Below are 13,357 nucleotides of genomic sequence, written 5' to 3'. Positions count from 1 at the left end.
GTTGACATATGGGTTAGAGGGAATATAGAAACCCACCATAATTTCTGGCACTCAAAAGCCACAGATATTAGTAACACAAATGAGAGCAGTTTCAAGGAGGCTGCAGGACACCCACTCACCCAGCATCTTGAATTGACCAAAAGTTAATTTAAAAAACAATTTAGTATGTGGGTTTCACTAAGTGGGAGCAACTAGAAACTCCACTTCTCATTAAGAGACAAACTGGAGGATCTTCTGGATGAAATGGATAGAGCACTGGACTGTGATTCAGAAGATTTGGATTCTACTTCCTGCTCTATCTTTAATTCCCATGTGAAGGCAAGCAAATAACTTCCCCTTTCTGCTCCTCAGTTACTCCTCCCCTAATATGAAAGAGTTAGATTAGGTGTTCTTTAAGGTGTCTTCCAGACGTGCCATTTCTAAAATCAGTTGATTACCAGAAGTCCTATCTCTCTCCTCATCCACATTTCCTGGCTCTTAATTTCCCTTCTTCTCAACTCCGGATTCACAAGGTTTGGAGAGCTAAGGGCTGGGGGTACCCAACTGGGGCAAAAATTCATATCGAAAGACTTGAATGTGGTTTTGACCTTGGCTTCAGTTTCTCCATCTATAAAATCTGGGACTAGGTAACTAACGGCCCCTTCTCTGCCTGACATCCTATGTTCGATGTCCCAAGGTTCTTCTCAGCTTTGACAGTCTAGTCTATGTTCCTAATGACCTTCCCAGCTTTTATGATCTGTGTTCTAAGGCACCTGCCAGCTCTAACATTCTCTGATCCTTTAACATTCTACGATCAGGGTATGAAGCTCTGGAAATGTTATGGCCCAGATCCCTATGCCAAATTCTGCACACAGGTGGCCGATGTGGGCAGCAGAGGTTGCAAAGAAGGGGGACTAGGCTGGAGAAGGCAGGGAGCGGAGAATGACAGTTGCTCTGGAACGACCCCCGCGGTCACCATCGCTTCTCTTGGGCCTCGGCGGGCCCCTCACCTCCTGCGGATTTCCCTTTATTCCAGCTGGAGTGGAGGCAGAAGGGGTAGAGCTGAGAAGGGAGGGAAGAGAGAGCCGGGAGGCGGAGGTGTGAGGCCCCGGGTCGCGTGCTGGGTCCCAGTGGCAGGAGCCCGGGTGCGCGAGACCCCGCGCGAGGCGTAGGGGAGCGCATGCGCAGGATCCTGCCGAGCGAGGGAGCCGCGGCGCTAGGAGGGGAGAGCAGAGGAGAGAGGAGAAGGAGGAGCAGGAGCCGGAGAGGGAGCAGCGGCGGCGGCTGCCTGCCGGGAGGGAGCGAGTCCTTTGCCTGTGCGGACCCGGAGCTGCGGAGCTGCTTTAGAGGGAGGGGGAGAGAGCCCGGGGGGGTGGGCCGGAGACCCCTCCCTCCGGAGCCCTCGGAGGTGCTTCCCACCTCCGCTTCTTCCCGCCCCATCCCGCCCGGCCTCGGATTCTGTCCGGCATGAGTCGCTGACCGCCAGTCCGCTCGCCGTCCCCGGCGGGCTCCGAGTGCGCCACCGCCGCCGCCGCCGGGGCGCAGAAGCCCGGAGCCCAGCCCGGAGCCAGCCGGGCTGCCGGCCGCCCCCGGAGCCGCGGCAGCGGCAGCAGCATCAGCATCAGCAGCATCAGCGGCGGCAGCCCCGGCCCCGGGCAGCCGCCCCCGCGCCCAGGGAAACTGTTGATCGGCGCTGAGCCCGCAGGGGAAGCGGCTCCTTCGGCCTGGCCATGTGGACCCCGACCGAGGAGGAGAAATACGGCGTAGGTAGGTGCGGACCCCTCCTCCACCCCTTGTCCCCTGAGCGGGCTCCTGGCGGGGGAGGCGGTCAGCGCGAATGACCCCTCTTCCCCTCTCCCCGAGACTGGAACGGGGCACCAAGGGGAGTGACCCCTCCTCCCCTTCCTCGGGATCTGGGGGTTCTGGGGTGACTCCTCATTCTGCATCTCCCCAAGGCTGGGGGGTCAGAGGGAGTGACCCCTCCCCACCTCCGGCTGGCAGGAGTGAGGGGGAGGGGCAGAGGAGTGTGCGGGGGAGAGCTAGAGAAGGACGGGAGTATTATGAGCGGGGGTGGAGGGGGGGTGTCGTGTGTGCGTGTGTGTTTGGGGGCGCGTTGCATGGTTCCCCAATGCTTGGGGAGAGGAAGAGGCGAGGATTGCACTTGTACATATGTAGCTGATGGCAGCATCAGCAGCCTCAGCATCTCAGAGTCCTGTCATGTGTTGGTACCATGATGTTTGCGTCTGTCACATCTGCAGCCCCCTGGTTCGGTTCTTCAGCCGCCACAGCCCTGACGATTCTTCTCTTACTCCCCCCACCCCTCCACTTTCCTCCTCCACTTCTATAGGCTTTCCCCTCACCCCCCATTCCTGGCTTAGGTCGCGGGGCAGCTGCGGCCCTCTAGTTAGGATGGGAGGGAGATGGACCGGCCGCTGGCTGCGTTTTAAACCAGGCATGGTGCGGTCTGTGTGGCGGAAAATCGTCTGCTGGGGTGGTGGCTCTTGGCATTTCCACTCCACCAGTATTTCAGAAATCCATTTCAACTATTGCTTTCGATAGGGAAGCCGGGCTTTCCGAGCGTCCAATCGGCAAACATAATCACACTGGCTCACCGGTTTAATCTATTAATCGGTGCATTTTTTCCTCTTTTTCTTCCCCCCATTTTAATCTTCCCTCTGATCATCTTGATGAGCGGGACTTTGTGAATCAGAGAAATGGGACTTTAGGGGGCGCAAGCGATGCGGTGCTAAGAGCAGGTGCTTGTTTCCAGGAACAGAAAGAAACATTAGACAGTACACAATGAAATGTGGTGTTTGTACGATGACCGTTTTTAAAGTTACTAAGGCTTTTTGGATTAAGCTGCATTCTCTTGATGGGCAGTGCATGCAATGACTGCTGAGAAATTCGCTTGGAGCACTTTTGATGAAGCTTGGTATCGGAATTTTGTCAAGAGAAAAACCAAACTCTTCAATAATATGGTACTTTGGTTCTTAGGATTAGCCTCAATATATTCTCCACTTGAGTTTTATAGACTCCCCAGCTGGTGAGCCTGTTTATTTTGGATTTTAGGTATGAAAATAAAGGATTATAGTATTGACGGTTTGCTTTATACAAAAAAAAAAAAAAAATGAACATTTGCTCATTCCTTTTCATTCATATTCTCCTAAAGAAATGTAAATATTTAGAAAGTCTTCTGCATCTGTGGCAATGTTGAATTGTGTTGAATGAAACAAGTGCTTTTAAAAATATTTAGACCTCTTTAAAGAACATAAACAAGAAACAATTGACATTTTGGCTTCACTTATTCTACAGTCATCTTTAATCTAGATTTAAAGTTTAAAGAATTCTTTCAAAATTGAATTGGGCTAAAAGTATAAATACTGTTTTAAAATTAATTAATGTCAAAATCTGGGGTTTTTTAGGTGCAAGGTAGTGTTATTTTAATTGCATGTCAGTTATGTAGAAGAATACGTTATGGAATTATTGCAAATTTGTCATGTGTATCACCTGTCAGTTTTTCTCTTGAAGCCATATTAGCATATTGAGGCTACAACCTTATTTTTGGTGCTTTTATTACAGATGAAAAATCTGTTTAAACAAATGTGTTTCGTGACATTTTTTCACAAATTAATACATATCACCTTTTTTCAGCCTGATATAATTTTTTTAATTTAAATTAACATGCAGTTAAAATTAGCTTCAAAAGCATGAAATTGGCAGTAGTAAAACAAATATTTTGGAAAGTTTTAATAAGGTGGTATGTTGTGATATCATTTTGTAAGTTTCCATTATGGCAAAGTGCCATGCTAACACTAATTTCACTTTGGAAACTGGAAATGTTATGATGATAGGAAAACCTGTGTTTTTTTGACAGGAGATTTACTTTACTTAAAAAAGCAACTTCAGAAAGTTTTTCGTGTGTAATATATTCTAATATAGTTGTCACCAGGAAGGGGGTTGAAATAAGGGGAAATACATCTGGAGCTAGAATGGGACCTTTGCCTCCTCTCTGACAGCTGAGAAGGCATCGGAGAACTGGAAGAAGGCAGGGCCAAGATCCAGCTCTAGACTTCACCCTTTGCCTTGAAGCATCTCCTTGAATACCAAATAGACATTTTGGTGAAATAAAAGAGTTGATTGTTTATCAGCTCTAAAAATTGTTCTTGAAACTAATTTTTCATTTTACAGTATTTCAAATAATAAACCCCTAATCTTTAATGCTTAAGGTAGTGGATCATACTCTGTTTCTTATTTTGGTATCACTACTATTTGTGTAAAGATCCTTTTGTACGTAAAGAGAACACAATGTTATGCAAAGATATTAAAAGCTTTTTAATCTGGTGTACTATATGTCTTAAAGCATTTTAATATTTGAGACTGTCTAGAAGGTGGGATAAGGTTATTGATGTTTATTTATTGGTCTGGACTAAGAAAGCCATTGCTTCCTTAGATTGGAGTTGCAAAATGCTGACCACACAATATGTGTTGCTGAAATGTCTGTTGAATGAATGAAACCATTACTTGGAAGACATTCTCTGTGGTTTGAGTTTTTAACCTGGGATTCATGGTACCTGAAATCTGTGGATATATTTGAGAGGGTCCCTGAACTTGGATGAGAAAATAAAGTACATCTTTATCTCTACCTTTTTCTGGTTGAATATATACATAGGCTTTCCTTCAAGTATTTAAAAAAAAAAAAAAACGTTATTGAGAAAGGACCCAGAGTTCTCACCAGATTGCTTAAGTGCTCTAGGATATATGATATCAGACTCAAAGGGAACCTGTTCTCTGGAAAGGAGGGAGATTCTCTTAATTTAAATACTCTTTTTGCCAAGCAAGTGCTATTCTCATTGTCTTCTTCCAGAAGCCTTTTTTCCCCCTGCCCTTTTCTTTTCTCCTATACCCTTCTCAATTTAATCATTCATTGACTTACAAATGTTTTTTCCCCAAAAGTTCATTTTCTAGTTGACTGGAACTTAAAGGAATTTTTTTTTCCCATAGAAATAACAAGAATTTATTAAATACCTGTTACGTGCAAGTTATTTTATTTGGGGCTACGGATGTAAGTATGACATGAAAAAGTCTCTCCTCTCAATAAACTTATATTCTACATATAAGGAAAATATTAGTTACACAGATATGTAAATAAAGAATAATCTGAAGAGAGAGATTCCTTGCAAACTTAAGACAATTAGGAAAGACTTCCCATAGGATATAGTACCCAAGTTGAACTCCAGAAGAACATAAGGGTTTTCTGAGGCAAAGATGAATTGAGTCTGCAGACCAAGAATGTAGGACAGATTGTGCAAAGATATAAAAGCAAAGAGATTCATTGTAGAATTCAGGGAACAGGCCAATTTGATTGAAATGTAGAGTATATGAAAGAATGTGAAATAGATCTGAATAGGCAGGCTGAAGCCTTATCGTGAAGGGTTTTAGAAGCCAGGATTTTATACTTTATCTTAAAGTTCATAAGGAACCAATGGAAATTGTTGAACCACTGGGAGTGACATGAAGAAATCTCAATCTTTGGAAGATTACTTTGACACTTATATAGAAGATAGGTCTTTGAACTCATCAGTGAGAATATTTTTTCTAATGATGAAGATTAGAAACCCTGCCATATTTGCTTCCTTTATGTGACCTTCATCCAAGTTCATTCAGTGTGCTCATGACATAACAGAGTTGGAGCAGCTGGATGGTGCAGTGGATAGAGCACCAGCCCTAAAGTTCAAATCCAGCCTCAGACACTTAACACTCCCTAGCTGTGTGATTCTGGGCAAATCACCAAAGCCCGATTGCCTTGCTAAAAGAAAGAAGTGACAATGCAGGCTGCATGTTTTTTATCTTGTTGCTCTCACTATGTGATCCTGCCTGGGTCCTTTTACCACAAACTGGGAAAATGTCTATATATCTCAATATGTGTGAATCTTTTTTAGTTTTTTTTATCAACTATCTTCTTCAGTTTTTTTTTTCTTGAGAATGAATATGCAATGTCCAATTTCATATATGGCCAACTTATTTTTTTCCCAATTTATTTTTTCTCCTCCTCGATAACATATATGTAATGCATATTGAAGGGTTTGTTCAATGTAAATTGTATTCATAAACCAGATACTAATATTTTCTTATCTATTTTTAGGTTTTGCTTTTGTCCTTGCTGCCTTATGTGCCTAGAAACCTCCCCCTTCCCCCCTCTTTCTATTTTACATCTTGTAAGAAGGCTCTAAGCAGATTAGGTGAGAAAACCCATCTATTTCCTTAAGCTTACATCTCTTTCCATGATTTTCCTTTTAATCTATCAACCTAGAAATTAGTAACTCACTTATTTTAAATTTTTAGCTTTATAACATATTTTTTTCTCATGACAGTGTTGTTGATGTAGAGATTTGCTTTTGTTGTTGTTGTTACTGAAGATCTTCTATGGCCTTTTTACCACCATAATTTCCCCTTTTCCTCATTTAGTGGTTAATAAACTACAGTGGTTCCTTATTGTCTCCAAGATTAAATATAGATTCATCTGTTTGGCTTCAAAATTCTTTTCCAGCTGAATCTATCCATTTTTTTCTAATCTTATTATTCTTCTCCATGTACACTCTCGAAACAATCTGATCTTGCTGTTCTTTGTATTTGGTACTGTATCTCCCAAGTCTTTGTAGTGGCTGTTTCTCTAACCTGGATTGTATTTTCTTCCCATGTATTTTTCCTAGAATCACTCATTTCTTTCTAGAGTCAGCTCCCAAGGATTAGATCTAGGGAAAGGGCTAGTTAGTACCAGCTTCTATCTTAGGCTTTTTTTTTTTTTAATCTTCTTGATGTTGGTGCTTTTCCTCTTCTTTCCCTTAAAAATCACACTGTATGGTTCAGGGCTCTTGGCACTGGATTTAGATTTAGGTACAAATCATGCCTTTGATATTTACTACTAATGTGACTATGGGAAAGACATTGAGTCTTCTTGGGTCTCAGTTTCCTTATCTGTAAACTGAGGGGTTTGAGTAAATGACTTATGTGATTCCTTATTTAGTTCCAGATCCTATGATCCACTTTGCCTAGGAAATTGAGTAGAATGTGGTAGCCAGAGGTAGTGAGTAAGCCCTACAGTTACTGAACAGGAAGACTTGGTGGGATTACTTGATTCTATTCAACTCATTTTCCCTCCAAAATAGCATTTTTTTTAAAATTAAAAAGATAAAACCTGAAAAAGAGATTCAGTTTTTATTACAAAAATGTAAGCAGTTTTCCTGCTGGAGAAAAAAATATTCAAAAGGAAGAGTAAATGGATAATGGAACTAAACTCTTGAAGACATAGATGTCATGTACCTGTTATGACACTGAGTTCATGCATCTGCGGATCATAAGAGTTGCATTGGTCACTCATTGAACCAGTATTTATTAAAATTCTTCCAAGAGAAACTATCTATGGTAATTAAAAAAAAGAAAATAATGGAAGCCCTAAAAACTGCAAAGGCTGCTAATAAAATGTTATTATTTGCAAATGGAGTGGAAAAAATAACAACTTGTGTAATTAAGTCTTTTAGTTAGTTGCTATTGTTGTTGAGTCAAGTGTTTTTAACTTTCCCAGATTGTAAATTAGGGCTTTTGATTTTTTTTGTGTTTCTTTTCATAAAAAATTTTTTTCACTAGTATTTTATTTTTCCAGATACATGTAAAATAGTTTTCAACATGTATTTTTTAAGACTTTGTGTTTCAAATTTTTGTTCTTCCTTCCTTTCTCTTCCCCCTCCAAAGACAGCAAGCATATAGGTTAAATGTGTGCAATCCTTTTAAACATATTTACATATTTGTCATGTTGTACAAGAAATATCAGACCAAAAGGTAAAAAACACAAGGAAAAAAAACAACCAAACCAAAAAAAAAAAAAAAAAAAAAGATGATAATACAGTGCTTCAATCCACATTCAATTTCCATAATTCTCTCTGGATACAGATGACATTTTCCATCCCAAATCTATTGAAATGGCCTTGAATCACTTTGTATTCAAGAAGAGCCAAGTCCCTCACAATTGCTAGTTATATAATCTGAATTATGTTCTCCTGGTTCTGCTTATTTCACCTAGCCTCAGTTCATGTTAATCTCTCCAGGCTTTTCTGAAATCAGCTTCCTCATCATTTCTCATAGAACAATAATATTCCATTACATTTATATACCATAACTCATTCAGCCATTCCCCAACTGATGGTCATCTACTCAGGTTCTAGTTCCTTGTAAACATTTTTGCACATATGGGTCCTTTCCCCTCTTTTCTCATTTCTTTGTGATACAGACCTAGGATTGAAACTGCTGGATCAAAGGAGATGCACAGTTCTATAGCCTCTGGGCAGAGTTCCAAATTGCTTTGCAGATAGTTGGAGTATTTCACAACTCCACCAATAATGAATTAATGTCCCAGTTTTCCATTTATCATAATCTTTTCCTGTCATTTTAGCTAATCTGAGAGGTAACCTAGAGTTGTCTTAATTTGCATATCTTTATAAATTAGGGCTTTTGAAGGGGACTAATTGATGGCAATAGAAACCAAAATTTTTATACATGTCCAAACCAAGAGATTCAATTGGAAATTAATACCTAAAGCTTCCACAGAATACGATTAGATATAAAGAAATAATGTATTAAGTACTTACTCTATAAGATACTATGCTAAGTGTTGGGCACATAAAAAGAAAAAAACAAGATGGTCCTTGCTCTCAGTTTCAGTAGGGGAAGACATAAAGGGGTAATGGAAAGTGCTGAAGGGTAGGAAAAAGAGGCTACTCTCTTGGTGGTAGAGGTGGAACAAATTAATACAGGAAGATGGAGCAAATCAGTGTGCTGAGTGATTAAGTTTGAGGCTGAGCTGACAGTGGAGAATTTAATGATGATAAAACTATTCATGGCTTAATGTCAGTTTGGAAAGTGTCTGCTGGAATGTCCCAGGGATCTCTCATTTGCCAGGTATTGTTGAAATATTATAGCCATGACTTGCATGAAAATATAGATCAATCAATTATTGTTGGCTAGCATTTATTAATCCCCTACTATTCTGTCCTAAGTACTAGGAATAGAGAGACAGGCAATCAAGGAGCTTACAGTCTATTGGGAAGTCAATATGTAAACAACTTTGTACAAGCAAAAAATATGCCTATCTATATCTACATCTATGTTATAGATACCTGGTAATAGTTGGGGGTAATCTCAGAGGGAAGGCTTTAGAACTAAGGAATACTGGGAAAGGTTTTGTTTTTCTTTTTTTGCTGAGGCAATTAGGGTCAAGTGACTTGCCAAAAATCACACAGTTAGGAAGTGTTAAAAGTGTCTAAAAATAGATTTGAACTCAGGTCCTCCTAACTTCAGGTCTGGTGCTCTATCCACTATACCACCAAGCCACCCCTGAATAAGGCTTTTTAAAGAAGGGAGATTTTAGCTGAGATTTGAAGAAAGAAGAACTTTTCAGAGAAGCCAAGAAGCACAGATGAAGTATTTAACAAATTTCCAAGTTACACAAAACTAGAAGAGTTCCCAGATACATTGGATCTAAAAATATCTCATCTGACTAAAAAACTATAAACTAAATTTAATAAGAACAATGAAGTTCTTCACTCATTTTCTTTAGGGTTCAAAAAAATCAACTCACAAGTACAAGCTTTGAGAGGTATGGCTGGATATCAGTTAGATTAAAAAAAGATCTAAGGGTTTTAGTGGCAAGTAATGTCAAATCAACAAGCATTTATGAAGACCTATTATATGCTAACCGAAGGGTTGCATGTACAAAGAAAGGCAAAAAATAGTCCCTGCTCATAAAGAACTCACATTTCAAGGGAGTAAACAATATAGAAACAATTCATGCAGACAGAATAAATTAGAGTTAATCAACAGATTTAGGAAATGACAAAATCAATGTGAGTCATTAGTGTGATATAGCAGCAGCCAAAAAAACTAATGTAAGCTTAGGCTGCTCTAAGAGGTCTTGGGTCATAATAGTTTTGAAATACTCTACCTTTATCACACCCTATTTAGCGTATTGTTTTAGGTAGATTTTGATAAGCTGGAAAGCATCTGAGAAAGGTAACCCTTGACGAAGTAATATTAGCTGATTGACTTCAAGATCTTTAACCTGGAGAAGAGAAGACCTCAGAATAATAGCTATATCCAAGTATTCCGAAGCCCTTCTTGTGGAAGAGGATTAGAATTGTTCCTTTTATTCCTAGAGCACTGAAGTATGTGCAGTGAGAGGGAGTTTTAGATTCACATTTAAATTTCATTAGGTAAGTAATCATAAAATCTCAATCAAAAAGAAACTCCTTATGTGATCTAACCCATTGCTAAAGATCCATTTATAAAACGCATGACAGGAGGTCACACAGTCTTTGCTTAAGGACCACTGTTGAAGGACAACTCATCACCTCTATGAACAGTTGGTTTTACTGTTGGGCAATCTCTAATTATCCAGAAGCTTTTCCTCATATCAAAGTTGGAAAGAAGAAAAGTCAGAGCTCTCTTTTCTTACATTTACATGACCTCTGAGGCCTCTTTTTCATTTTACTTATATTACATATATACATATACATGCAGACACATGTACATACATACATACAAAATATATTTGTAAGGACATGATTTTCTCCCTGAGTACTGCTTTGTTGTATCCCAGAAATTTTGGTATGCTGTTTTATTATCATCTTTTTCTTTTACATAGTTATTAATTATTTCTATGATTAGTTCTTTGATCCACTTATTTAGTATTTCATTGTTACGTCTTAATTTGGGTCTGTATCTTTTGTTTGTAATCGCTGAACCAATTATTACTTTTATTGTTTTATGGTCTATAAGAGATGGATTAACTGTTTTTTACATTTTATATTTGTTTGAAATATCACAGTGCCCTCAAATGCAATTAGTTTTTGTAAAATATCTATTGGTGCAGAAAAATATATATATTCTTTTGCTGTACCATTTAGAAGATTCCTTAAGTTTTGAAAAACTCATTTCTTCAGAAATTTGTTTGATTCTATATTTTCCCTTTTATTTATCTTTATATCAGAGTTTTTCCAAAACTAAGAGAGATATTGAATTTTCTTGTCACTTTTAGGTTACTATCTATTTTCTTATAGCTCAAGTTTGCTTTCCTTTATAAATTTGGGTGCTAAGGTATTTGGAATATCTAAGTTTATTGCTGATATTGGTTTGTTGTCTGTGGTTCTTTTCAGCATAATATAGTTTTCTTATTTATTTTTGAATGTTTTTTCTTTGTCAGATAGCATGCTTACAATTCATATTTTTTTGGGTTCTCTTGATGCACAATAATTTTTTCTATCCTCAGTTTTATTTTGTGTATGTTTTTATGTTTTATGTGTTTCTTATAAGCAACAGATTGTAGGGTTGTGTTTTCTTATCCAATCTGTCACTCTTCTTCATTTTATTGGATTGTTTAATCCACTCACATTTAAAGTTATGGGACTTAGGCTTATATTTTCCTCCATCTGTTCCCAATATTTTTTCAAGTTATGATTTTTCCTTTTTCTGCTATAAACACAGTACTATGTTCCTCCCCTTATCTTACCTTATTCTTTTTTTTTTTTTTTTGAGGTGGCTCTGTTCCCATTATCTCTCTTTCCTTTATCCCTAACACCCTCTTCTTCTTTGTTACCACTTTCTCTCTAGGGTTTTTCTTCCTGGTTAATCAAGTATATTTCCTCTTTTTCTCCATTTCAGTGAGTTTAGTTCACACGTGTTTTAAAATTTACTTTTTGTGCTCCTTTCCAAAAAGGACTTCACTCACTTTATTATCCATTCTTTCTTTTTGTCTGATCTAGAACATCATTTTCTGATTCATGACCCCTGTAATTATCTGGATTTTTTCTTTTCGCTGTATTTCTTGTGCAATCAAAACTTACAAGGTATCCATTTCAGACTTTTCCCTCTAGGTGCTTTTTGTCACAACTTTGTAAGATGTGCCCCACTGTTTCCTCTTTTATATTGTGTCTCTCTCAGAACATTGCTATTTATTGCAGGTATCAGGATGGTCCTCATGGAGGAGTCCCTTTCTCACTGCTTCCCTGCATGGTTACCTCTCCTCGACTATTTGCCTCAAAATTCCTTCCCTCGTCCCTCTCCCACTTCCCCAAGTGTCAGTTGCTCCCAGAATAGCCAGCCTACTCCTTCCTGAGGTGGAACCTGTAGACTTTTCAAACACCAAGTGCACCAGGCTTCATTCAGTAGAGGGCTCCTTCCCCCTTTCTCAGATCATCTCTTTTTATCTCTGGTCAGTGTAATCACCAAAGCAAGATTCCTTCCTTTTCCTCCTTTTCAATGTTTTCCCTCTTCTCCTCAATTTGTAGGTGCTTTTCTTTATGATACGTTAGGAATTATTGTCCCCTTATTGCTAGCACTTGATTTGACCATATTATACATTGCTCCCTATTTCTCTGCTCCCTTCCCCCTTTTAATGTACCCTCCAGCCTTGTAATAAAGTCCCCCTGAAAAAATTATTTTCCTCTAGGAACAATGTTGCCAGATACTTTTCATGAAGCCCCAGTGCTATATCCACTATGCTACCTAATTGCACACTCCTGCACCCCCTTTACTTGCTTTTTTACTGTTATCTCCACCACTCTTGTCTTTTTGTCTTACTGGTCTCTGCTGTTACTTTGCTACTATTATTGTCCTTGGCTGCCTCTTTGAAAAGCAGATGATCTCTTCAGTTCTGTTTTTTTTTCCTAAAACTATTTCAAAAACATCTTTATTATTTAATGTCCATCTTTTTTTTCATTTATGATTATGGTTAGATTTGCAGTTTTGGTCACCTTGGACTGTATCCTGAGTTCCACTGTTCTTTGGAACACATTATTACATTTCTGCCTATATTTTCTTGCGGCCTCGAATTATCATTTAATTATTTAAATTTCCTTTCCTTAGTATTTAAAAGTTTTTCTCCTAATCATTTGAGGAACAATTATTTTTTATTTGAATTATTAAATTTAACCATTATATGTCTTGGAGTTTATAGTCTTAGGTTCCCACCCCCCGCAGATGATTTTTGAATCCTTTCAATTAGTATTTCATTTTCTATATTCAGAAGTTCTGAGCTCTATTATTTCCTACATTGTGATGTTAATGTTTTTTGTCCTGTTGTGTTCTTCTAGGAAACCTAAGATCCTTAGGTTGTCTATATGATGCTCTGTCTTTAAGATTTGTATGTCTTGCTTACATAGTAAATATATTTTCTTTCAAAGTTATTGTGTTTTTTTGCTTCTTTTCTTCAAGATTGTTCTTCACTTTTTTGTGAGACTTGCCATTGCAGATTCCAGTTTTTCTGTTCTTTCCATTGTTTTTGCTATTCAAAGTATAATTTTGCTTTCATATTCCCTCTTCTCTTTTGAAC

General features: G+C 38.8%; 1 protein-coding gene across 1 annotated transcript in view; it reads left to right on the top strand.

The window, feature by feature from the left end:
- The first annotated feature begins 1,178 nt into the window (after positions 1-1,178).
- Positions 1,179-13,357, top strand: part of DOCK3 (dedicator of cytokinesis 3) — a 500,037-nt gene continuing 487,858 nt past the window's right edge. The window contains exon 1 of the mRNA XM_031958628.1: positions 1,179-1,746. Within this exon, the coding sequence (XP_031814488.1) occupies positions 1,710-1,746 (37 nt within the window). The 5' untranslated portion in view covers positions 1,179-1,709. The remainder of the gene's footprint in view (positions 1,747-13,357) is intronic.

This window comes from Sarcophilus harrisii, chromosome 1 (genome assembly GCF_902635505.1).
Source record: "Sarcophilus harrisii chromosome 1, mSarHar1.11, whole genome shotgun sequence".
In the NCBI taxonomy this organism is placed as follows: domain Eukaryota; kingdom Metazoa; phylum Chordata; class Mammalia; order Dasyuromorphia; family Dasyuridae; genus Sarcophilus; species Sarcophilus harrisii.
The sequence above is the reverse complement of the archived record's forward strand: the minus strand, read 5'-3'. Positions and strand labels throughout refer to the sequence as shown.